Raw genomic sequence first — 24,829 nt, forward strand, 5'->3', positions numbered from 1 at the left:
CAGCGCCCCCAGCAAATGCTCCAGCTACAGGGTAGGAGATGGGGAGGGGGGCAATGGGAGCAGGGCCACATCGTCCTACAGGGCCATGTCAGCAGGGATCATGGGAGCCACACGAAGACAGGGACACAGCCCACAGCACATTCAGTGGGCAGAGCCGGGCACTCCATCATTGAGCAGGGACAGCCCACGGACGTCCCTGAATGGGGCCTGAGTGCCATCATTCCTGCTCCAAGAGGCTGTGTGTCCTGGACAGTGTGTGAGCCCAGACTTATGGGTGGCAGTGTTGGGTGGAGACTGTGGGTGGTGGTGACGGGTGCATGTGTCTGTGTGAGTCAGCCCGTATGCCTCAAGGTAAGGAGGGAGGGTGAAGAGACCCCCTGTCCCCCTTGCACACCCCCTGGAAGAAGGAGCAGGAGTCGGGGATGAGGTCGAAGCTGAATTGATTGCTGTTCTTAGTCTGGGGTCAGCCCTTTGGTCAGGCCTGGTACCCTGTGTGGGTGGAGCCTGGGATCTACTCAGGGTGGGGCTAAGGCTACAGACCTGGAAACCTTAGGGTTTGGAACCCCTGGAGGGGCAACAAGAAGTGGGTAGGGTTTGGCACCCTAAGTGTGGGGCCTCAGCCTAATTCTTGTGGGAAAGGATTTGGTCTGAAACTCAGAGGAGAAGGGATGGGGAACTGGGGTTCAGGCTCTAAAGCGCTGATGCCTTTGGGAGAAGAGAGGGTTTTTAATTCCAAGAAAAGTGGAGCCTTGAATTTATAATGAAAGGACTGGGCTGGGCTTGAGACCCTCTGAGTTGGACGGTTGTGAGCAGGGCTTGGAGCCCTAAACCCACTAAAGTGGGAGCAGGTGGGGACTAAGGCCCCTTGTGGCTTGGTGCTCCCAGTGGTAGATGTCCCTAGGAAGGGAGGGGACTGGAATTCTTTTTTTTTTTTTCTTCTTTTAATTTTATTTAGTTTTGACTGTGCTGGGTCTTCATTGCTGCATGGGCTTTTCTCTAGTGAGGCAGGGGTCTATAGCATGCGACCTTCAGTAGTTGCTGCATATGGACTCAGTAGCTGCAGTTCCCGAACTCTAGAGCACAGGCTTAATAGTTGTGGTGCACAGGCTTCGCTGCTCCGAGGCATGTAGGATTTTCCTGGATCAGGGATCAAATCCGTATCTCCTGCTTTGGCAGGCAAATTCTTTACCACTTAGCCACCAGGGAAGTCCCGGGACTAGAATTCTTTAAGGAGAAAAAGTCTGCAATTCTGGGAATGGGCTCTCAGCTTTTAAAAATTCAGTCAGGGAAGTGGGTGTGGTACCCTCTGGAGGTGGGGGGGTGGAGTGAAGAGGGGTGCAAATAGGGGAGCAGAGCCGGGGGAGCCCTCTGGAAGGGAAGCAGAGTCTGTGAATTAGGGGCCCAGCCATGGTCCTGTGAGAGGCAGAGGCTACAACTTTCCTAGGAACAAGCTATTGTTTGTCAAGCCTGGAACCCCTGAAACACAGGGCCTTGAGAAGGGGCCAATCCTGTGGGAGGGTGTAGAGTCCGGGTACCGTCCGGGGGTCGGGACCTGGAGCTCGGTGCAGCATTAGAATTAGCCCCCGGAATCCTGAGTCTCTCGCGTAAGAACTGGGCACCCGTGGGTTCTTCCGGAATCTGTCCCCGTCGGGGAGCAAATTCTGATGGATTTCTCCCAGGACTGTGAGCCGAGAGATGAGGTCTTCCAGCGGGAGTCTAATTTAGGGGAACCGGGCTTCCTAGGTGGCTCAGCGGTAAAGAATCTGCCTGCAAACCAGGAGATGCAGGAGACGCAGGTTCTATCCCTGGGTAGGGAAGATCCCCTGGAGGAGGGCATGGCAACCCACTCCAGCATTGTTGCCTGGAGAATCTCATGGACAGAGGAGCCGGGCGGGCTACAGTCCATAGAGTCTCACAGAGTCGGACACGACTGAAGCGACTCAGCAAGCTTTCACGCCTACCACCTACGCATCGACTAAGAGGAGCCCCAGCAGCTCCACACTTGGGGCCTCTCCTTTAAGACAGGATTCACTGAGCCAGTACCCTTCTAGGCACTGAAAATTCCGGGCCCCAGCGCCCCCCGCCCGGCACCTGTCCACGTAGCCCCTCCCCTGTCGTCTCCTGATTGGCCGTGTAGGCAGCGCCCCCTGGTGGCACCGGGCTCTGATTGGCGGGAAGTTCGCAGCCCGCGACTGGGATTGTGGAGAAAATGAGTAGGCCTCCGGCGGGGGCGGGAGGCGGGGTAGCGCCGAGCCGGACCCGCTGGACAGACGGGCCGCCTGGAGCGCGACTCCACGCCGGACACGATGCGGCTGCCTGGCCCCAGCGGCCGCCGCCCCCTCCTGCTGGTGCTGCTGCTGCCGCTCCTTGCAGCCGCCGCCACTGCCGCCTCCGCCGCCGGCCCCAGCACCAGCCAGGCCGTCGAGGTCGCGGCGATCCCGGGCCGTCCGGCCGGGTAAGCCCCGCTGCGGCCCCTTCGTCCTTGTGCCTCCTCTACCCAATAAGTCTGGCGGTCCAGGAATTTCGGATTTAGGGGAACATGAACCCACTGCTTCGTGATAGGGATAAAGAACCAGAGCTCTTGGATTTATTAGGGCCCTCTGTTTTGTAGGGGTTAGAATCCGAGGTGTATTGAGGTTCTGGGCGGAGGGACTCCCCGCCGGTGCGGTAGAGACAGATGTGGCTCCAGAGAATTCTAGAGTTTATTTGGAGCAGGGTCCCAGTTTATATAGGGATGGGGCTTTGGGTTCTCCTAGGATGATAGATGGGTGGGGCCGAGCTGAGACGGGGTCCCCCAGGTTTCTGGGATGCTTAAGGAGGAAGAGTATGGGAGGTTATCAAGGCGCTTTAAGGAGGAGTTGAGACGTCCTGGTTTTCTGGGGTTTGGGAATGCTTGAATTAATTAATAGAGACCTTTCCCTATAAGACTTGGAGTTTGGTGTTGATGGCGGAGGGGCTTGTGGGAAATTGTGCGGAGGTGGGGTGGGGGCTGCTCAGATTTCACGAGGGTTAAGGATGCTTTAGTTTTCTAGAATTAGAGGATTCTGGGGTTGAATGAGGTACCAGTGATTTCGCGGCAAGAAATCCAGAATTTCGTATAGATTTGGGAGTTATAGCCACTCTTCCTGTCTACGGGTGACGAGATCGGAGGAAACAGTCTGCCCAGTATCCCCACCCCCCGCCCTGCGGCCCAGCGCTCCGTTACAAAGGCCCCGGGCTCCGCTCCCGCCTCGGTCTCTGCGAATACGTTTAGTAACCCGAGCCGCTCCGGGGGCGGGGCTGGGAAGGGGTTAACCCGGAGAAAAGGCGGGAGGGAATGACGGCAGGATCGGGGGTCAGGGAGGCTCCCACCCGGGCCGCCCCCTTCTCTGCCGGGCCCCACCCGTCTAAAAAGAGTCCATACGGCCGACATCCCCTTCGCAGCATCCCGCGCTGCTCCTCTCTCCTGACCTGCGCGCGCGCCCACGGTCCTCGTCCCCCTTAGCCTGGGGATAATGGATTTGTCTGGGGGGCCCCTGGGTTGCGACGCACTTGCGCCCAAGCTGAGGGCTCCGCCAGCCTGAATCGGAGACCCTCCCGGCGCGGAGATTCCTCCGAAGAACGACTCCTTCCTCGTGGTCAGGCGGGAAACTGAGGCCCAAAGACCAGGAGACTCTGGCTCCAGGACACACAGCGTGGAAGGGCAGGAACGGGCTAGAACTCAGACTTCGGGATTCTCAGTGCTGAGCTGTGGCTCCTGTATCCCTGTCCACCTCTGCACCCCGCTGGACCCATAGTCAAAAGAGGACTTCCCTCCCCGGCGGTTGAGGCCTGTGGACGTGGTGCCATCTGCCGGCAAACTGCGGGATGACGGCTGAGTCCAGGACAGGGACGTGCGGGGAGGGCGGGGTTCTAGATTCCCAGAGCCGGGTTGGAAGTGCCCTTAGAAATCCTCTGAGTCTCTCTCTTTTTCAAAAAAGACTTTAAAATGTCTTTTCCAATAATGCCTTATCCACAAACATTTCAGAAGGAAAATAAACGTGAAGTTGCTGTGACCTTTACCTAAACAAATTTGCCTCCCATTGTACAAATGGGGAAACTGAGGCATCGAGCGAAGTGCCTCAGATTGGTCACATATCAACCCCAAGCACCCTCCAGCTTTATCTTGGCTTCCCCTTTCCTATCCCTCATCGCTGTCCTTTGGGGAGTTCTATAGTGCTAGAGGCTGAGTGACTTCCATCCCTCTATTTATAGTGCTCCTGCTTGTCGCTGCTGTCCAAGCCGATCGCCCAGGAGAAGCCGCTGCTTTAGAGGTGGGTTCTTGTAGGCGGGGTATAGGTTGGAGGGGAAAGATGGTAGAAGCAGAGGAGCTGGGGGTCCCTTCCTCATCCCTCACTCCATCTGGAGAGCTGGATGAAAGAAGAACTCGGTTGCCTCCTTTTCCACTTAGTCCCTGGCTGTCTCTGAAGCCTCCTGCAGGGTCCGGAGCTGCCGGCCCGAAAAGTGTGCAGGCCTTCAGCGTTGCCTGGCTCCAGGGCCCCCAGAGCTGCAGAGCGCCAGCCCCAGCGTGAGGAAGAGACAGGTGTCCCTTAACTGGCAGCCACTGACGTGAGTGTGTGACCCTCTCCTGCTAGATGCTCCCAACCCCGCCATTTCCAGCACATATCTCCCTGCTCCCTGGGTCTCCTTTTCCTTGCTCTCTCTACTAACTTGTGTCTCTGTTTCTATTTCTCCTTTTCTTGCCTATGGCTGTCTCTAGGTCTTTCAGTTTCTATCTCTCTGTCTCTGTCTCCGTGTCTCTCTCTCTCTCTATTGGTTCTTTGCCTCTGTCTCTTTCTCTCATAGTTAGTTACCTGTCTCTTTCCTCTGTCTTCTCTCTCTCTCCCTCCCTCATCCTGGTTTCTCCCACTGACTTTGTCCTTCCTAGACTCTAAAGAATGTTCCAGGCCTGATCCCCAGAAAGAGATGGAAGGGGGATGCAGAGCCTCCACTGGAAGACCTCCTGATGTAGGAGGTCCCTTCCAGCCGCGGGAGTTGGGGGGAGGGGGTCAGCCTAACCCCGGTGACAACTTCTTCTCTGCCCCCTCCCACCCAGGCTGCAGGAAGCCCGAGCCCTGCTGAGGCGACGGCGGCCCCGCGGGCCGGGGGCCCGGGCATTGCTGAGAAGGAGGCCCCCACAGCGCGCCCCTGCCGGCCAGTCCCGGGGTAAGAACATCCGCCCTTCCTCCGCCGGGTTGGGGGGCGGGGAGGCGGTGAAGGGGGATGGGGGGGTTCCGGGCCAGATAAAGCCGTCTGGTTCCCACGGTGCAGCCGCCGCCTAGCCGTCCCCCACTGTAGCTCAGCACCCCTCCCCAGGACTCAGCCCCCTCTAGGGACCCCGGCGTCCGGCTGCGAGAGGTGAGTCCGGGACAGGACTAGACGCGGGCCAGAGGCGGTGACCCGCGGGGGTGGGGCCAGGAAGCCAAGCGTCCGGGCTCCCCGCGGCCGAAGAGGGGGGCGCTGTCCCGGCAGAGAGCGCCCGAACTAGCCCAGACAACAAAAGCGATTGTGCGGGTTGGCGCCTGCCGGGTCACCTAATGCCCCAAATTGCGGGGCGGCTAGGGGCCAAAGGCCTCCCACTGCTCTCCCAACCCTCCTCCCCATCTCCTCTTGCTCCAGCTCTCAGCCCCTGGGCTAGCACACCCCCTAGTCTCCGCTACCCTCAAAAGTCTCCCTCCTGCTGTGGCCTTCAGCCCAGATGTGTCCCCTCCTCCCTAAAGTCTTCCAGATGTGGGCCTTCCGCCAGATGTGAGGACCCCCGCCCACCATCTTCCTCCACCGTTTCCCCTAATCCATTCTGACTCCTCCTCCCAGGTGTGAGGATCCCGGTCAGATGTGACTGCGTCCTCAAGTGGGCCCCTCCAGCGTCCTGCCCACCAGGCAGACCCCCAGTCACTTCGTGTGCCCAGGTGCACCGACCCTTCTCCTCCCACCCCCCAGATGTGCCACCTGGCTGCCCAGATGTGCCATGACAATCGCCTACTCTGTGACTGAGGCGGGGACAGCCTTTAGCCTTCTCCCCAAATGCGGCCCCCACTACTCTTTCCTCTTTAAACACTCAGCTTGGTCTGGGGTGGGGTGTGGGGGGGACCGGCCCGCCCCCACCTGTTCCCTTCCCCGCCGCTCCCCTGCGGGCCCCATTCACTTGTTGATGCGGGGCGGGAGCAGAGGGGGCGCCCCCCTCCCCGCTCCGAGTCTAGCGCCCAGCCTGCGCGTCTCTGGCTGCGCGCCCAGCCCCACGCGCCCCCGCGCGGCCGCCGGGGAGGGAGTGGTGGGGAGGGGGGGCCTGAGCGGGGGCGCGGCCGCCCTCCCCCGCGGGCGGGCGGGCGCGGCCGGGCCCCTCGGGCGGGCTGGGGCGGCGGCGCGGCGGAGCGCGGCGCTGCAGCCATGGCGGGCGGCGCGCGGCTGCTCTGGGTGTCGCTATTGGTGCTGCTGGCGCTGCTCCGGCCGCAGCCCGGGCTAGGTCGACCCCGAGAGCGCCTCCGCGTGCGCTTCACCCCGGCCGTGTGCGGCCTGAGCTGCGTCCATGGGCCCACCGGCCCCCGCTGCACCCCGACCTGCGCGCCCCGCAACACCACCAGCGTGGACAGCGGCGCGCCCGGCGGGGCGGCCCCGGGGGGACCCGGCTTCCGCGCCTGTGAGTGCGGGGTGGTGGTCCAGAGGGAGGGGTTCCCGGGGGGGAGGTGGAGGATCCCTGGGGATGAGGGAGACAGTCCCCAGGAAGAGGGATCCCAGATTCCTTGTGCCAGAGTGCTGGGGGATCCCCAGCTTATTTGAGGAAGAGAGCCTCAAATTCCTGGCTTTTGGGGTTGGATCCTGAGAGTCCTGATTCTGCAAGTAGTGAGGGTTCTCAGGGACCTGTCGTGTCCCATGTGAGGCGACGGGGGCTGACTTTCTTTCCTTTGAGTAAAAGTGGGGAATCTCAGAATTGAGGGGCTCTGGAACTTGGGGGAAAGGGGCCTGAATCCTGCGACTGTGAGCAGGGGTCCCCAGAGTCCAAGGGAAAGTTCCAGGGCCTTGAGAAGCGGTTTTCCGTTTCTGCTTCTTTGGGTGGGAGGCATTAGGAAAGTCTAGGATGGAAGTGCCTGTGAGGAGGGGGATTGGGGTGTGGAAAGTCGATCCTGAGAGCTGAGAGGAAAGGTGTTCATAGGAGGGTCTCTGCAAGACCCTGAGTTGCAAGGGTCGCACGTGGAAGAGCAATCCAACAGGCGGTCTGGGGGGAAAGGCGCCCCCTGGGGGTTAGAGGGGACAGGAGGGTCTGCGCACCAGGCTCCTCTAGAGATGGAGAGCCCTGGTGGGGGCGGGGGGAGTCAGGTGAGGTAGGGGTAGTGGGCCACCTGTTGGCTCCAGGGCGTGATGGTGGGTGGGCTCTCAGAGTCTGGGCCTACCTGCCCCCAGTCCCGGAGGCCCTCTGGAGTGGGGAGTGGGGGCCCCTGGCGCCGAGAACTCGCCCAGCCTGGCCCCCGGCCAACGCAGCCCTGGCCGGCGTGAGCTCATCTCTCGCCGGAGCCCCCGCCCGCTGCCACTCCCTCTCTCCACCCCTTCCTCCCTCTTTCCCTCACTCCCTCCCAGCCCAGCCTCAACGGGCCTCTGCCAGGCGCCGTGCCCAGGCGGGTGCCAAGCCCCTGGAGGCGCAAGGAGGGGACTGCGAGGGGCGGGGCGGGGGGCTGACCTCGGGAGGACCTCGATGTCCTCAGCTCCTCAACCCTCCAGGGGTGTGGGACATGGAGTTGCCTGTGCCCATCTAGCGGCCCGCCCTGGGTGTGGGAGCCCTCAGGGAGCTGGATGGGGGTGGGGGGGCTACATTCAGGACAAGAGAAGACAAAGCAGTGTCTTTGATGGCTCGGAAATGCCCCCTCCCCCGACCGCTGCCCCCAACAGAGACTCTTCTTATTTTGGAAACTTCATTCCTAGTTAAGCCTTTCCTAAGCCTGCCACTTAATTAAGGACCCCTCTTAGAGCACCCTGTAGTCCTGGCCTGAGCCCCCTAACTAGGGGAGCCAAGAATCTCTGCCCTCAGTCCCCATGCCCCTCCGCACCGCTATCAACAGACTCCAGAGACCAGCCCCTTCAGTGAAGTTCCCGCCCATTCTTCTGATGTAATCGCCCCAAACTGCACCCCTCACCAGAGAACTCTAGTTTTGTCCCCCTGCTACTCCTCCCCACTTCCAGGGGAAACCCCAGATTACAAAGGCTGTACAGTGATAACTACTCTAGCTGAATTCCCTTCCTGAAAAAGTTTCCCATTTTCTTCTATTTCCAACTGAATCCCGTCAGAGATCCCTGATTGCTGGGTATCCAAGTCCTTCCCTCCCAGCTGACACCCTCCCCCAGAAACTTCTGATTCCTCTATTTTCAGAAAAACCCAAAGTTGGTCTTGATCAGCTGATTCTCCCAAGAGGACTCCAGATACTGTGCTCCCTTCAAGCAGCCATTAATCTAAAGACTGGGGCACCTTATCCATTAGCTGAGAGGGAAGCGGGTATTCCACAATATCTTAGAATCTTCTCAAACAGCGGAGGCTCTCATGTGCTGGAAAGAATTCCACTACTCCATCTCCACCTTGCTCTCAGCACCCTCAAATTGGCCGTTCCTTCTAAGTCACTAGAGTCCTGTTAGTAGGTAACTCTCCCCAAAAGGACTAAAGAGGTTCCTTCTGCCTCCTTTTCCTTTGGGATCGGCTCCCTTTCTGTTCCAGAAACCTCCTGAGGTCTTCGAACGGCGGAGTGCTGCCTTCTAACTGATCTCTTCTCAGGAGTCCAGTCTCCGTACCCTTATAAGTTGAGGGGGCTCCCTCTATGTTTTCCTGTCTCCAGTGTGTGGCTCAGAATCCCACACACGCCTTTCTGGACGGTCCCGGCCGCCTGCCCCCTTCCTCCCCTCCGCACAGCTGTCTCCAGCTGTTCTCGGCAGCCCCAGGGGAGAAAGGGAGGGGGGTGCCCTCGCAGGATGTGTCCGGCCTTCTTTGGCTCAGCGGGCTCGGGGCTCCCCCAAGGGTCCAGAACGAGGAGCCGCCGCCCTGCCCCCGCCGCACCCCTCTCTTTGTTTACCCCGCCGCACAGCTGGCAGTGCCCCGCCCCAAGGTGGCCCAAGGCCCAACGAGGACGCGCACAGGGGAGAGCAGGCGCGTTCCCGCTGGCCCCGCCCCGGGGCTACCGGAGGCGGGAAGTCAGAGCTGGAACCGGGGAGCCGGAGCCAGAGGGGAGGTGGGCGGAGACAGAGCGCGGGGATGTGGGGCTAGAACGCGCAGATAGCGGGGAGGTGGGATGAGAGGAGCGCGGGCGAGCGAGCCAGGGCAAACTAACGTGAGGAGGGGAAGGTGGGTGGAGCTAAACGCAGCAGGTTAGACGCCTCGATGGGCGGGGTTTGCAATCCTTAGGGTAGAAGAACGCGATGTGGGCGGGGCGCATAGAAGCGAGAGGCGGGGACGGGGCGGGGAGAAACGGACAGCCTGTGGGCGGAGCTTGAACCTGCCGCCCGGGGTGCAAACGTGCCTAGAATGGTAAGGAGACAGAGTTGCGAGCACGGGATGGTGCCAAGGAGTGACTGAAGTGTAGTTTTAGTCAATGGAAGTGACAAGCGCTGGGTCTGACGGGGCTGGAACAGCAAAAAATGGGCAGGACTAAATGCGAAGGCACGAGTTAGAGTGGACGTGACTGAGCCTATAGGCGGGGCCAACACTATCTGGGCGGGGCTAGTAAGCCTCGGACTCTGCGGGAAAGTGGGACTTGAGAGGGAGGGCGGGGCGATATGAAAGTGAAGGAGGAGCTTGGGGGCGTGGCGAGTGGACTCAGAGGGCGGGGCTACACCTCCGGGGCCTGGACCCAGCCTATGCCAGTGGTCAGGGTTAGTGAGATGACGCAAGACGACTCAAGGGTGAACGACTTAGAACTGAGTGATACCTTTGACGGTGTAGTTATAACGTTAGGGGCTGAACTAAGTGAGGGTGCTCTCGTCCCAAGAGAGGCTGCAAGGAGGGTTGCCGACCCTGAGTGTCCTCGCTCTCTCCCCAGTCCTGTGTCCCTTGATCTGTCACAATGGAGGAGTGTGCGTGAAGCCTGATCGCTGCCTCTGTCCCCCGGACTTCGCTGGCAAGTTCTGCCAGTTGCATTCATCGGGCGCCCGGCCCCCGGCCCCGGCCATGCCAGGCTTCACCCGCTCTGTGTACACCATGCCGCTGGCCAACCACCGCGATGATGAACATGGTGAGGAGAGTGCGGCCAGAGTTCCCTCCGTACCCTCCACCACCTCGTCGTTCCTCTGACTCCCATGTTTCCTTCTTTCTCCTGAGTACCCTTCTCCATCGCGCCCTTTTCCTGCATTCCTACTCGCACTTTGCCCCGCGGTGCCTCTCTCCAGGTGTGGCGTCTATGGTGAGCGTCCACGTGGAGCACCCGCAGGAGGCGTCGGTAGTGGTGCACCAGGTGGAGCGTGTGTCCGGCCCTTGGGAGGAGGCGGATGCCGAGGCAGTGGCGCGGGCAGAGGCGGCGGCACGGTCGGAGGCGGCAGCGCCCTACACAGTGCTGGCACAGAGCGCGCCGCGCGAGGACGGCTACTCGGACGCCTCGGGCTTCGGTTACTGCTTTCGGGAGCTGCGCGGAGGCGAAGTGAGAGGAGGCCGGTGGGGAGGGGCCCGGAGCGTGCCACCGCGCGGGGGCGCGCTCACCCTACACTTCCCCACAGTGTGCGTCCCCGCTGCCCGGGCTCCGGACGCAGGAGGTGTGCTGCCGAGGGGCTGGCTTGGCCTGGGGCGTTCACGACTGTCAGTCGTGCTCGGAGCTCCTGGGTAAGCCCCAGGATGTCCCCAAGGTGCTCGGAGCTGGGGAGGACTGAGAACCCTGCCGCTCCCTGTACTCTGCCCTTAGGATGTAGCCTTATACGAATTCTAGTCATGCCTATCCCGTTGTGGGGATCCTTTCCAGTCTAGACCCACCCATATCTGCTGGGACCATCCATCCCACTTTCTGGCTTTGGCTAGCTACCCTATTCTTACCCGACCTTCACGCCATTCGCCAACCTAAGGCTGACCTTGCGCTCAAACCACACTCAACATCTTTTAGTTCCTACCACCCCATTTTCGCCCCCGCCCGCTCCATTCTCGCTCCTCCCGCCACTGGCCCACCCCTCTCCTTTCTCCACAGGTAACACCCACCAGGGGGGCGCCCCAGATGGGCCGTGTCCAACTGGCTTTGAAAGGGTTAATGGGTCCTGCGAAGGTGAGCTGGAGCCAGGGTGGGAAGAGCTCGGGTCTAGGGAAGGCGCTGTCGGAGAGCTTGCCCTGATGCCTCTGGGATCACCCCATTCCTCGTAGATGTGGATGAGTGCGCGACTCGAGGGCGCTGCCAGCACGGAGAGTGTGCAAACACGCATGGCGGGTACACTTGCGTTTGCCCCGACGGCTTTCTGCTCGACTCGTCCCGCAGCAGCTGCATCTGTGAGCCGCCGGGGTCTGAGGCTGGTCCCGTGTCCACCCTATCCTCATGGCCGAGCATCCCTGGGTCTACTTACTTAGGGAATTACTTAGACCACACCCTCCCAGATCCTCCCAGATTCCCTGGTCCGTCCCCCGCCTCCCAGTCACTCGTACCTCCCCTTCCGCGCATCTTAGACTCTCAGACTCTCTGGAGCCTCTTTGGCTCTTCTAAGAACCCCTTAAACCTTTTGAACTCAGATCTCCAGACTTTGATCAGCTCCTCTCAAGCCCCAACATTTCCTCATCTCTCGCGATACTTCTTCAGATCCTGAGATCCTTCCCAGACCCCCTTTCACCCCCTCAGATTTTCCCCAAGCCCAGAACCCTTCTCAGACCTCTAGGCCCCCCGCCCCAGCTCTTCTTCAGACTCTGAGATTTCCCAGATGCCCTTCGCACCCACCGAGCTCTCCTTGGGACCATTCCCCTACCTTCCAGATCCCCTAGACCACTACACTGCCAACCCTTCCCTGAAGAATTTCCTCCCCGTCCTCCCCAGCCCAACACGTGATCTCAGAGGCCAAGGGGCCGTGCTTCCGCGTGCTTCGAGATGGCGGCTGCTCACTGCCCATTCTACGCAACATCACCAAACAGATCTGCTGCTGCAGCCGTGTGGGCAAAGCCTGGGGCCGGGGTTGCCAGCTTTGCCCACCCTTCGGTTCAGGTGAGTGCCTCCTGCCTGTCTTTCTCGAGCTTTTTTTTTTTTTTTTTTTGCTTTCGTTTTCTCTGTTCGACTCTTTGCAACCCCTTGGATTGTAGCCCGCCAGGCTTCTCTTTTCGTGGAATTTCCCAGGCAAGAATACTGGAGTGGATTGCCATTTCCTACTCCAGGGGCTTTTCCCGACCCAGGGATCGAACTCGGGTCTCTTGTATCTCCTTCATTGGTAAAGTGGATTCTTTACCACTTTGGCCACCTTGGAAGCCTGCCTTTCTTTCAATTCAGTTCAGTTCATTTCAGTTCAGTCGATCAGTCGTGTCCGACTCTTTGCGACCCCATGGACTGCAGCACACCAGGCCTCCCTGTCCATCACCAACTCCCGAAGTTTACTCGAACTCATGTTCATTGAGTCGGTGATGCCATCCAACCATCTCGTCCTCTGTCTTCCCCTTCTCCTCCCGCCTTCAATCTTTCCTGCCTTTCTTCAGAGTTGACGCAAATAGGCCTTCTAGGCTCCGCCCCCAGACTCTCCAATCAAGTTAGACCCTAGTCTTGGCCACACCCCCGGCCTTTGAGACAACCTATCATCAGACTGGACTCCGCCTGGGCCCCCACCCCACCTTGGGCCACAACGACACCTGAGGCCCGCGACCTTGAAGTTAGGCTGTGTCCCACGAGCGTCACCCCCAGCCTCAACCTCTCATAGCCCTTGAGATAGACTGCTTGCCCAACTTTGTCTCGAGGCTTGGCCAAGTACCCAGCTTCTGAGACACTGCCTCCTATCTAACTTCAGCTTTGGGCCCTGCCCAAGACACACTCCTCTCCGAGACACCTCCCTGGCAATCTTTTTCTGCATAAAACCAGATCCCACAATGGACCTGATTGGTTCCTGGCCTGTCCCTGTAGACACCAAACCAGACCCTGCCTTCAACTCCTGTCCCTGCCATCATCCCAAAGAGGGAAAAACATCCTTGGTCCCACCCTTAGCCTCTGAGATATCCCATTCTTTGCCAGGGTACCACCCCATCTCAGCATCCAAACCAAACCCCTAACACACCCCCAGGCCAAGCCTTCCCCACGATCAAGTCCAGACCCTCAACTCCCTCTTCTCTTTCTCTTTCACCACCCTTCCCTCTCATTCCCCCTACTCTCTTGCCCTTTCTCTGCCCATCTTTCTCCCTTTCCTGTTACCAGAGGGTTTTCGGGAGATCTGCCCAGCCGGCCCTGGCTACCATTACTCGGCCTCCGACCTCCGCTACAACACCAGACCCCTAGGCCAGGAACCACCCCGAGTGTCCCTCAGCCAGCCCCGTGCCCCACCTTCCACCTCTCGACCACCCTCAGGTGAGCTGGTTTCTGGAGGAGGGGGTGTTGTCTCCAAGGGGCTGCCCCAGGCTCACCAAAAAAAGGGGAGATGATCAGGGACACCCAAATCAAGGTCTCCAATGCTGACACCCCTTCTTTACCAGGCTTTCTGCCCACTCATCGCCCAGAACCTCGGCCTGAGCCCCGGCCAGGCCCTGAGCTTCCCCTGCCTAGCATCCCTGCCTGGACTGGTCCTGGGATCCCTGAATCAGGTGTGGTAGAGGGAAATGAGGGCACAGGCAAGAGTTCCAGGGAGGGAGGCTCCACCGTGAAGATTCTAGAATAGAATAGGGATGTGACAGCCAGAGGAGTTAAGAAATTGGTGGGAAAAGATCAAGGTTTGCTGGATGAGGTGGTGTTTACACCAGGGACTGGAGTCAGACAGGCCTGGGTGCAAATTCTCTGTCATTACTGTGAGGATTAAACAACCTGTCTGTGAAGTATCTAGGAGATAGTAAGTGCTCAGTTAATGTGAGACAAGTGATTTTCGTGGAGGACACTAAGAACATATTTCAGGCAGAGGACGGGATTCTAAAGTAAAATATTAAAAAATGGAGACTTTGGGGTGGCAGTATGGGAGGATTCAGGCAGAAGATCTGATGAGAACATCGCATGATAGAGAAGGGCATCAGAGGGAGAAGACTTGGTTTGAGGAGGGACACCCAGGATGGTGTTTTAGGTAGAGGATCTGAGGGAATTGTACTGGGGTGAAAAGGACGGGATTCATACATGGGGGAACCCTGTCTCACTGGACCCCCGCAGGTCCCTCTGCAGGCGAGTGTCAACGCAATCCCCAGGTCTGCGGCCGTGGACGGTGCATCCCTCGGCCCAGTGGCTACACCTGCGCGTGCGACTCCGGTTTCCGGCTCAGTCCGCAGGGCACACACTGCATCGGTGAGCCAGGCTGGGTGGGGAGGATGGAGGCGGGGCGGGAGGCTGTACGGTGTCACCTCCTGACCAGCCCTTCTGTACCCTCAGACGTGGACGAATGTCGCCGCGTTCCCACTCCTTGTGCTCCCGGACGCTGCGAAAACACGCCAGGCAGCTTCCGTTGCGTGTGCGGGCCGGGCTTCCGAGCCGGCCCGCGGGGTACGGAGTGTCTGGGTGAGAAATCCAGGCCCCACCCCAGCCAGGGTCTCGCTCCAGCTCTCCCTCGAGAGCAGTCCCCGCCCTCGCACGCTTTCCCACGTCCCTTCAGCCCAACTACTGCCTTGGCCTGGCCCCCAGCCCCGTCTCCAGTCTCCAGACCGATTCCGGCCCCACCACTCCCTCTTTCGCGACCTGCCCGCCCTTCCGTTGGCCCCGCCCCTTTTATGTTCCAGACTAATGCCTGCCCTCTCCAAGGCCCGTCCCCTGACCCGCAACTGCTGTAACCCACCTCCTCACCGTGACTCGTGATTTCCGCCCTGTCACACCATTGCCCCATCCCCAATCCACCCCTTGCCCCCTCCTGCCTTCCCTTTTCTGGGTCTGCAAAGCTGCCCTTCCCGCCCTTGCCTTACCCAGTCCCTACCCTCCCCCAAATTGTCCCCCTCACGATTCTCCTCTCTGCCTCTGCCCAAGCTGGTTCCCCAACTCAGGTCCTGTCCTTACCGCTGAAGCTCCGCCGCAGCCTTAAACCGACCCACTCCGAGCCCCTCTACCGCCCCTGGCTCCAGCTTCAGCCTGGCCCCTGCCCCAGCTTGACTCCGCCCCTGCTGTCCCTGGCCCCCCCGCCCCCTGCCAAGCCGTCTGGGGGAGGGGAGGAGGCGGAGTGTCTGCCCCTGCCCCAGCCACCCTGTTTGTGCCCGCAGACGTGGACGAGTGCCACCGCGTGCCGCCACCTTGTGACCGTGGGCGCTGCGAGAACACGCCAGGCAGCTTCCTGTGCGTGTGCCCCGCGGGGTACCAGGCTGCACCCCACGGAGCCAGCTGCCAGGGTGAGGGACTGGGCATGTAGGGGGGAAGGGAAGAGCAGCAGCGGTGCGGGATACTGAGCCGGAGCCAGGAGGCAGAGGGAAGCTGATTGATTCGAGACAGAGGCCAGGCTCTGAGAACCAGACGGGCAGCCTGGTTGGGGACGGAGAGGCCAAGTGATGGAAAACAGAAAGGCTGAGTCATGGAGGTTGGAGAAACAGAGGGAGGGGGTGGAGATGGAAGGGTAGAGTTATGAAGGACAGAGTTTAAGGAGGCCCGCTGATATGGACTAGAAAGAGTTCTAGGAAGCAGACAAGCAGCTTCATAGGGATTGAAAAAATAGAGGGCTAGAGGATGCAATGGCACCGCACTCCAGTACTCTTCCTGGAAAGTCCCATGGACAGAGGAGCCTGGTAGGCTGCAGTCCATGGGGTCGCTAGGAGTCGGACTCGACTGAGCTACTTCACTTTCACTTTTCACTTTCATGCATTGGAGAAGGAAATGGCAACCCACTCCAGTGTTCTTCTTGCCTGGAGAATCCCAGGGACGGCGGAGCCTGGTGGGCTGCCATCTATGGGGTCGCACAGAGTCAGACATGACTGAAGCAACTTAGCAGCAGCAGCAGCAGCAGAGGATGGAGGTAGGATGATGAGGGATAGGCTGGCAGAGTGATGAAGATGGAGAGACCAGGGATTAGGACAGGGTGGCAGGATGGTGCAGGGTGAAAGGTCAGAGCGATGGAGGTCAGGGAGGCAGAATAGAGTATGGGGGGAGGGGCATAAAGGAGGTATGACCTGAGTCCCTTGTTCTGAGCAGATGTAGATGAATGTATCCAGAGCCCAGGCCTGTGTGGCCGAGGGGTCTGTGAGAACCTGCCTGGCTCTTTCCGCTGTGTGTGCCCGGCTGGCTTCCGGGGCTCTGCGTGTGAAGAAGACGTGGATGAATGCGCCCAGGAGCCACCACCCTGTGGGCCTGGCCGCTGTGACAACACAGTGGGCTCCTTTCACTGTGCCTGCCCTGCTGGCTTCCGCTCCCGAGGGCCTGGGGCGCCCTGCCAAGGTGAGGGGACCAGGTCTAAAATCACTCCACCCCCGCTCTTTGCTGTGGGGACTGGAGAGAGACAGGTTTGGGGTGGGAGGTGGGGGCAGCAGAGAGGCAGAGGGATGAGATTCAGTGGAGGAAGACAGGGACAGAGGCCTGGGGAAAACGACGGGGTGGGAAGGGTCTGGCTCCAGAGTCTTTCCCCCTTTCTCCAAATATGAGGGTGTTCTCCAGTCCTCCCCCCTTTCTTGGATGATGCTCTTGTGCTTGTGGGCTTCTCCACTGGCTCAGCAGTAAAGCATCCACCTGCAATGCAGGAGATCATGTACAATGCAGAAGACACAGGTTCGACCCCTAGGTTGGGAAGATCCCTTGGAGAAGGAAATGGCAATCCACTCCAGAGTATTCTTGCCCAAGCTATCCTATGAACAGAGGAGTCTGGTGGGTTACAGTCTATGGGGTCGCAAGAGTCAGGCACAACTTAGCGACTAAACCACCACCTTGTGCTCGTGGGAACTCTCAGGAAGGGACAGGGCTGAGGCACAGAAGGCATCATGCAGGAGGTGGTGTCCTGGCCACTTCATGGCAGTTGGAGAGACCATTAATGGGGAAGCAGTGAAACGATCCGTCCTTCTGGCAGGAGGGGGCAGCCTGAGCAAGGTCCAGGGCACTGCCTCCAGAATGGAATGTTGGGGTGGGTGGTGATGGTAGGGGGTCCAGGTCCCTTTTTCAGCCCCACTGGCCTCCTCTGCCCCAGATGTGGATGAGTGTGCCCGTAGCCCCCCGCCCTGCGCCTATGGCCGGTGTGAGAACACGGAAGGTGGCTTCCAGTGCGTCTGCCCCACAGGCTTCCAGCCCAATGCTGCCGGCTCCGAGTGCGAGGGTGAGGCCGGGGAGGGAGGGAGGAGTGTGGATGGATGAGGGGGGCATTGGGCCACTACTTCAAAGCCGCACTCTTGTCTGCTCCCCAGATGTAGACGAGTGTGAGAACCACCTGGCATGTCCTGGGCAGGAGTGTGTGAACTCACCTGGATCCTTCCAGTGCAGGGCCTGTCCTGCTGGTCACCACCTGCACCATGGCCGATGTACTGGTAAGATCAGGCCCTGGGTGTGACCTTGGACCTGCGTCATGACTCCTGACCGAGATTGTGACCCTTGACCTGACCTGCAGCCTTCTAACCTGGATCTCAGTCCTCTTACCTGGATCACAACCCCCAGAGCATGACTGCGATTCTTGACCTAGACTTGATCTCCGATCAGAGTGCAGTTTCTGATATGGACCATGACCCTTGGCCCTGAATGTGACTTCTGCCTCTGTGATCAATGACCTTCAACTTGACTGTGACATTTGACCTTAGCTGTGTACACTGCTGATAACCCTGGGACCCCAACCCTGATAGCAGTTGTGCCCCTCCTGTCCTCTGGCCCTGTATTCGACCTGTGACCCCTAAACTTGACTGTGACATCTGGTCTAACCATAACTACCAACCATAACCCTGACCATAACCCCTGACTCTGTGTGATGCTTGACCCTGTCTTTTTCACTTCCCCTGCCCATTCTCAGGGTCCCTTCTCTGGGACCTGATTGGGTTCATGATCTGGATCCCAAACCCTGACCAGAGACTCGGACCCCTGACTCATCAGAATGGCATCCAATTATCCTGCTTTATAATACCTGACCCCTTACCCTAACTAATGTCTGAACCCTGTCCCAGTCCCTTCACCTGCCCCTAGAATCCTGGCACAGGGAGTTCCCAGAAACCCAGACACAGGATCCCCCGAAGATGGTCCCCAGGATTAGAGAGCCCTGGTCTCCCTTACCCAGTTCTGCTGCTGACTCTTTACCTCACGTCCAACCCAAGACACTTCCCATCATTTCTTTCTGACCCTCATCCATGTGTCCTTAAGCAGAACCTCCTCTGAAATCCCCGTTCCCGCAGATGTGGACGAATGCAGTTCGGGCGCCTCCTGCGGCCCCCATGGCCATTGCACTAACACCGAAGGCTCCTTCCACTGCAGCTGCGAGCCAGGCTACCGGGCGCCAGTTGGTCGGCCCGGGCCCTGCGCAGGTGGGCTGGGTGGGGAAAGGGCTGGACAGCCTGGGAGTGGGCCCTGGCTTCCTGGGCAAAGCCTGGTGGGGAGGTGGGAGCTGGACTAAGGGACTGTATAGGTGGAATTAAGAAACTGGCCGTCTGGGGCGTGGCTTGCGAGCAGGGTTGCTGCTTTGTAGGCGGGGCTTGGGTCCTGGGGCGGGTCTGGTGACCCAGTCTGAACTCTGGGTACCCTAGACGTGAACGAGTGCCTGGAGGGCGACTTTTGCTTCCCCCACGGCGAATGCCTCAACACCGACGGCTCCTTCGCCTGTACTTGTGCCCCCGGCTACCGGCCCGGACCCCGCGGAGCCTCTTGCCTCGGTCGGTACCCACGCCGGGCCTGAACCGGGAAAGGGTGGGGAAAGGGAGGGGCGGAGTTGGAGAGGAAAGGGGGAAAGGGCGGAGTCTGGATAAAATGGGCAGTGAATGGACAGGCTCGAGCCAAGCTCGTCGGGGAGGTGGGGCTTGCAGGAAAGGGAGGAGCCTAAGGCAGGTGGGGGAAGGCGTTAGAGTCTCGGAGCTGTAGAGGCCGGGAAAAGGCGGTGGAGGGGCGTGGTCTGGAATGTCAGGCAGAGAAGGAGACTGGCTTGCGGTTGCTGACACTGTCCCGCAGACGTGGACGAATGCAGCGAGGAGGACCTCTGCCAGAGCGGCATCTGTACCAACACCGACGGCTCTTTCGAGTGCATCTGTCCTCCGGGACACCGCGCCGGCCCAGACCTCGCCTCCTGTCTCGGTGCGAGGCCCCGCCCTGGCCAGATCCCTCTCTCCTCTGCCTCCTGGTCTCCCCTATTTGTCTCCCTCTCTGCCTCCCCTCTGCTTCTTCCTCCTTCCCCCTTTCCTGCTGTCCTGTTCCTTGCTGTCTCCCGCCTCCAGCTTCTAACTCTGCTCTCCCCTCCCTGACTCCCCAACCTGTTCTTCTTTCCCTCCTTGCCACCCTTCTTCCCGCGCGCCGCTTCCCCCATCTGACTGCCCCGCCTCCTCCCTCAGACATTGACGAATGTCGGGAGCGGGGCCCTGCCTTGTGCGGGTCCCAGCGTTGTGAAAATTCCCCGGGCTCCTACCGCTGTGTCCGAGACTGCGACCCCGGCTACCACGCAGGCCCCGAGGGCACCTGTGACGGTGAGACCACTGCCCCCGCCCCCACGAAGAGCTTTCTCGATGACCAAGGAGGGGCTCCAGGCTTCACTTAACTCTCTCCCCATCGGTGGTGCAAACAAGCTACTAGTGTGTCTTTACATTGTCTGTAGTGGGGAAACAGGAAGCTGAGGGAAGACTCTTCTATCAGGAAACAGACCAAACCTCGCTTCCAGAAGCAGCACAGATTTGGGGTTAGGGGGGATGGTATGCAGGTCAACATTTTGTGGAACAGATGAAATGACTGTGAACTGCTTTGCATTCTTGGGTTGCCAGACCCCTGATTCATGGAAACCTAGTTTCATGGACCTCATTCACTAATTTCACAAGAATTCATTAAGCCCTACCGTGTGGGATACTGGGAGCAGAACAGGCAATAAGTCCAACAAAATCCCTGCCCATGGGACTTCCCTGGTGGTCCAGTGGGTTAGATTCTGCAGTCCCAATGCAGGAGGCCCGGGTTCAATCCGTGGTCAGGGAACTAGATCCCACATGCTGCAACTAAAGATCCCACATGCCACAATGAAGACCCAGCACAGCCAAAAGTAAACAAACAAAAAAATCTCTGTCCTCATGGAGCTGATGTTTTATCGGGGAGAGACAGACAATAAATATGTAAATAACTCTGATTCATCCAGCAAATGATTTAGGGGCAGCTACACCTGGGGATACAGCAAGAAACAGGACAGACACAAACCCCTGCCAACGTGGAGCTTGGATTCTAGGGAGGTGACAATCAGCATGCTAATAAATACATGGATATAAGAAGTTTAAGAAGGAAAGTAAAGCAGGATAAATGGACACAGAGGACAGGTTAGATAAGGGTGGGGGCGCTGGTTAAGGGGGCTTGACCTAGACTCTGGAGTGAAGCAAGAGAGGGAGCCATGCAGATAGCTGAGGGAAGAGTGTTCCTGACAAAGGGAACACCAAGTGCAAAGATCCTGAGGTGGGGTCACATTTAGGCTATTTGAGAAATGGTAATGAGGCCTTGCCTGCCTTAAGAGGTGTCAATGCTTGTTGGTTGGACTCGTAGAATACCAGATTCAGACACCTCTCAGGCATAGGAACTGGAAGCAGCACCAAGAACCTGTGAAATCAGGCCTGTGACTCTCCTTTCTTTCCCCTACGCCCTCCCCATGCTTTTGCAGACATAGATGAGTGCCAGGAATACGGCCCAGCGATTTGTGGGGCCCAGCGCTGTGAGAATACCCCTGGCTCCTACCGCTGCACGCCAGCCTGTGACCCTGGCTACCAGCCCACGCCAGGGGGCGGATGCCAGGGTGCGTGTCCCTGGGGCCGTGGGTGAGATGCGGAGGGGATAGAAGTTCCAGCCTTGGCTTGACTGTCTGGTGGTTGCAGATGTGGATGAATGCCGGAACCGGTCCTTCTGTGGGGCCCACGCCGTGTGCCAGAACCTGCCTGGCTCCTTCCAGTGCCTCTGTGACCAGGGCTACGAGGGGGCGCGGGACGGGCGTCACTGCGTGGGTACGGGGCTCCTGGGGGAGGGTGGGGCCAAAGGGTGGGGAAGAGGCTGGTCAAACCCTGATCCTCTCCATAGGTCTGAGTGCATGTAACCTTTAGAGGTATGGAATTTAGACCTTGGAATAGAAGATCATCTTCATGTCAGTCAGGAGTCCCTATTAACTCAGATTTTATTTGGGGTATGCTTTAAAAATTCATGCATAAGGGAGTAGAAGTACCATACCCTTAAGTGTATGTAAACATTTTTTCCCCAAACATTTACAAAAAAATATTTGGCAGCACATGGGACCTTAGTTTCCCAACCAGGGACTGAAACCCTGTCCCCCACATTGGAATGCAGAGTCTTAACCACTGGGCCGCCAGGGAAGTCTGCCAACATTTTATGAGAAAATTTTCTAAACATATGGCAAGTTAAAAGGCCTGTAGAGTGAATCTCTGCACACCCATGACCTGCATTCTATTATCATTATACTTGTTTCCTCACATGTCTCTCCATTAATCCACCTAATTTTTTGGAGAGATTTAAAATTAAATTGCAGGCATCACTATATCACTCTCCAAAATTTTTCATGCATAATAATGCATATTATTAACCAGAGATCAATATGTGTTCACAGATATTTTTGAGGTTCATCTTACATACAGTGCAATGCATGATTCTTAATTATACATTCTCTTAGTTTTGACAAATATGAACACATCAGGCTTCATTTCTTTAAAGGGAATCAAAACTGTGAAGTTCAGGGAAATACTTGAACTTTGGGGATACGTGAATATAGGAATTGTAACGAGGCTAGCTGTCTCCCAGCTCTGCTATCCTCTATTGCATTTATTTTCAGGCAGATTCTCTTTTCACAACGACAAAAGGGGCCGTCGCACCTCTGGCTAACATCCTCAGCTTGCCATCCCTAGCTACAGAGGGAGGCTCTGAGTATTTCTAGAACAAGTCCCAGCACTGGCTTTGATTGGCCCAGCTGGGTCACTGCCTGTCTTTGACCCAGAGAAATGCATCAATCTGCTTGACCTACTCAAAACACATGGGTTGAAAAATGGAGAGGCAGAGGGCTCCCGTGGGGAAATCAGGGTTTGTCATTGGAACATAAGCAGAGGATGGGATCTGAGCCGTTAAAATGCTTGAAAGCTCAGACTTTGATGGAATTCCAGAAGTTTACCACCGTTGACTCCCTCTTCCGTCTTGTCTCCTGCTGACAGATGTGAATGAATGTGAGACACTACAGGGCGTGTGTGGAGCTGCCCTGTGTGAGAATGTGGAAGGCTCCTTCCTCTGTGTCTGCCCCAACAGCCCTGAGGAGTTTGACCCTATGACCGGGCGCTGTGTTCCCCCTCGGACCTCTGCTGGTGAGACTGAGATCAAAGTCTACTTAACTGATGGCTGCTGGCCCCACAGGAAAGTAATGGGATCTAACCATTCCTGATGTGGACAGCTGCCATCAGTTAGATGCTGTTGTTTTAAACAACAAAAAACTGCAAAACACAGAAGTTAACCTAGGTGTGGGACTCAGTGTCAGAAGTAGATCCTGGTTCTGACTTAACCAGATTCCTCCATTCAACAAATGTTCACGGTGTTTAGGCCCTTTTCTGGGCACTGGGAACACAGTGCTGCTGCTGCTGCTAAGTCGTTTCAGTCGTGTCCGATTCTGTGCGACCCCATAGATGGCAGCCCACCAGACTTCCCTGTCCCTGGGATTCTCCAGGCAAGAACACTGGAGTGGGTTGCCATTTCCTTCTCCAATGCATGAAAGTGAAAAGTGAAAGTGAAGTCGCTCAGTCGTGTCCAACTCTATCGACCCCATGGACTGCAGCCTACCAGGCTCCTCCGTCCATGCGATTTTCCAGGCAAAAGTACTGGAGTGGGGTGCCATCGCCTTCTCCGGGGAACAGAGTAGTGACCAAAAAAGACCACCCTGTCTTCAAGGGGGACAGATAGCAATATAGCCTGACAGTAATAATATAGAGAAATCAGGACTGTGATGGAGGCAAGGGCCACGGGGTAGGTAGGGAGGAGAAGGCAGGTGAGAGAGGGACTTGAGCGGTTCCACGTGGACAGGTTGTGGGGCTGCCTAAGTCAGGAAACAGTGTCTAGGCCTAGGTCTGAGTATGAAGATTCCCAGGCCATTTTGGGATGTGTTGATTAGGAGGCCTCCAGGAGGCCAGGGAAATGCCCTCTTCTCTGACCTGAACTGCAGGTGGGATGAGGGGCCAGATGCTTGGGAGAGGGAGATAGGGAGGCAAGAGGTGCAGAAACCAGAAGAGGCAAGAATGGAAGAGACCATGGCGGATCGATGGTGAGGGATGTGGAGCCTGGTTCTGCCACACCGGGGCCTCAGTTTCCCCATCCGTAACGGAGAGGCTGGAGGCTCAGCCCGCACTGGGCTAAAGCCCCTTGTCTCCCCAGGTACATTCCCAGGCGCACAGCCCCACGCACCTGCCAGCCCCAGTCTGCCAGCCAGACCCCCGCCCCCACCCCCGCCCCGCCGGCCCAGCCCACCCAGGCAGGGCCCTGTGAGCAGCGGGCGCCGAGAGTGCTACTTTGACACCGCGGCTCCGGATGCCTGTGACAACATCCTGGCCCGGAACGTGACGTGGCAGGAGTGCTGCTGCACTGTTGGTGAGGGCTGGGGCAGCGGCTGCCGCATCCAGCAGTGCCCGAGCACCGAGACAGGTGGGCATGGGCCTCGGGGTGCATGCAGGGCTGAGGGTTTGGGTAGAAATAGGTGGACATGGGACTGGGCTGGGACAAGGGGACACACTTGGACAAGGGGCAGAGGTGCTGGTATTGCATGGGCAAGGGTGACTTGCCAGCCAGGTGGGCATCAGGCTGAGAGGTGGATACAAATAGGCACAGGGGCTGAAGTCTTGGGCAGTGAAGGGCAGGCATGGGGCAAGAGTAAGCACTGAGGCAAGTGGGCACAAGCAGGCCCAAGGCAGGGGCTAGGGCCAGGGTGTGGGGGCTCAGCCTTGTCTCTGTGTGCAGCTGAGTACCAGTCATTGTGCCCCCATGGCCGGGGCTACCTGGCGCCCAGCGGAGATCTGAGTCTCAGGAGAGGTAAGGCCCACCCACCCTCAGCCTCCAGCCCAGCTCTGTCTCACCCTGTCTCTGTTTTCTTCATCTCTATCTCTCATCCTGTTTCTCTGTCTTTCCCCTTCCCACCCCTACCTTCTGACTCTGTCTCTGGGTCTTTGTCACCATCTCTTCCTCCTTCTCTTTCCTGATCCTGCCCTGCAGCCACACACTCCCCTCCCCCGATCCAGCCCATCCCACAACCTGGCCCTCCCCCATCTCTGGTGAGGCGCGTGCCTCTGATCATCTTTCCCGCAGACGTGGACGAGTGCCAGCTCTTCCGAGATCAGGTGTGCAAGAGCGGCGTGTGCGTGAACACAGCCCCAGGCTACTCGTGTTACTGCAGCAACGGCTACTACTATCACGCCCAGCGACTGGAGTGCATCGGTAAGAGTCCCCCACCTCCACCATCACCCCCACCCTCGCCTGGGACTCTTTCCAACCCTTGGTCACGCCAGCGCCTCTCTGGAATGTGACCACCACCAGCAGGAAGTCGTTCCTGAAGTCTAGACTCCATTTATCAGATTGTCAATGCACTGGGGAAAGGGCAAAAGGGGAGGAGGCTACTTCTTAATCACTCCCTCCAT

At 58.3% G+C, this 24,829-nt stretch overlaps 1 protein-coding gene across 5 annotated transcripts in view; it reads left to right on the forward strand.

Moving 5' to 3' along the window:
* The window catches only part of LTBP4 (latent transforming growth factor beta binding protein 4), a 29,462-nt gene continuing 4,633 nt past the window's right edge, over window positions 1-24,829 (forward strand). Inside the window, exons 1-28 of one of the 5 annotated variants that reach the window (XM_061388320.1) lie at window positions 1-31; window positions 4,234-4,292; window positions 4,430-4,587; window positions 5,075-5,184; window positions 10,032-10,223; window positions 10,378-10,625; window positions 10,702-10,804; window positions 11,160-11,234; window positions 11,330-11,452; window positions 11,988-12,152; window positions 13,341-13,490; window positions 13,616-13,723; window positions 14,274-14,405; window positions 14,490-14,615; window positions 15,305-15,430; window positions 16,224-16,466; window positions 17,206-17,331; window positions 17,420-17,539; window positions 18,389-18,517; window positions 18,737-18,862; window positions 19,155-19,277; window positions 19,532-19,663; window positions 20,827-20,958; window positions 21,038-21,163; window positions 22,373-22,519; window positions 23,577-23,843; window positions 24,156-24,227; window positions 24,501-24,629. In XM_061388320.1, the coding sequence (XP_061244304.1) occupies window positions 16-31; window positions 4,234-4,292; window positions 4,430-4,587; window positions 5,075-5,184; window positions 10,032-10,223; window positions 10,378-10,625; window positions 10,702-10,804; window positions 11,160-11,234; window positions 11,330-11,452; window positions 11,988-12,152; window positions 13,341-13,490; window positions 13,616-13,723; window positions 14,274-14,405; window positions 14,490-14,615; window positions 15,305-15,430; window positions 16,224-16,466; window positions 17,206-17,331; window positions 17,420-17,539; window positions 18,389-18,517; window positions 18,737-18,862; window positions 19,155-19,277; window positions 19,532-19,663; window positions 20,827-20,958; window positions 21,038-21,163; window positions 22,373-22,519; window positions 23,577-23,843; window positions 24,156-24,227; window positions 24,501-24,629 (3,763 nt within the window). In that variant the 5' untranslated portion in view covers window positions 1-15. Of the gene's footprint in view, window positions 32-2,244; window positions 2,456-4,233; window positions 4,293-4,429; window positions 4,588-5,074; window positions 5,185-6,355; window positions 6,656-10,031; window positions 10,224-10,377; window positions 10,626-10,701; window positions 10,805-11,159; window positions 11,235-11,329; window positions 11,453-11,987; window positions 12,153-13,340; window positions 13,491-13,615; window positions 13,724-14,273; window positions 14,406-14,489; window positions 14,616-15,304; window positions 15,431-16,223; window positions 16,467-17,205; window positions 17,332-17,419; window positions 17,540-18,388; window positions 18,518-18,736; window positions 18,863-19,154; window positions 19,278-19,531; window positions 19,664-20,826; window positions 20,959-21,037; window positions 21,164-22,372; window positions 22,520-23,576; window positions 23,844-24,155; window positions 24,228-24,500; window positions 24,630-24,829 lie in introns of those variants that run through there. The other 4 variants (XM_061388317.1, XM_061388318.1, XM_061388321.1 and 1 more) reach the window with 4 other exon arrangements.

This window comes from Bos javanicus, chromosome 18, assembly GCF_032452875.1.
Source record: "Bos javanicus breed banteng chromosome 18, ARS-OSU_banteng_1.0, whole genome shotgun sequence".
NCBI lineage: Eukaryota > Metazoa > Chordata > Mammalia > Artiodactyla > Bovidae > Bos > Bos javanicus.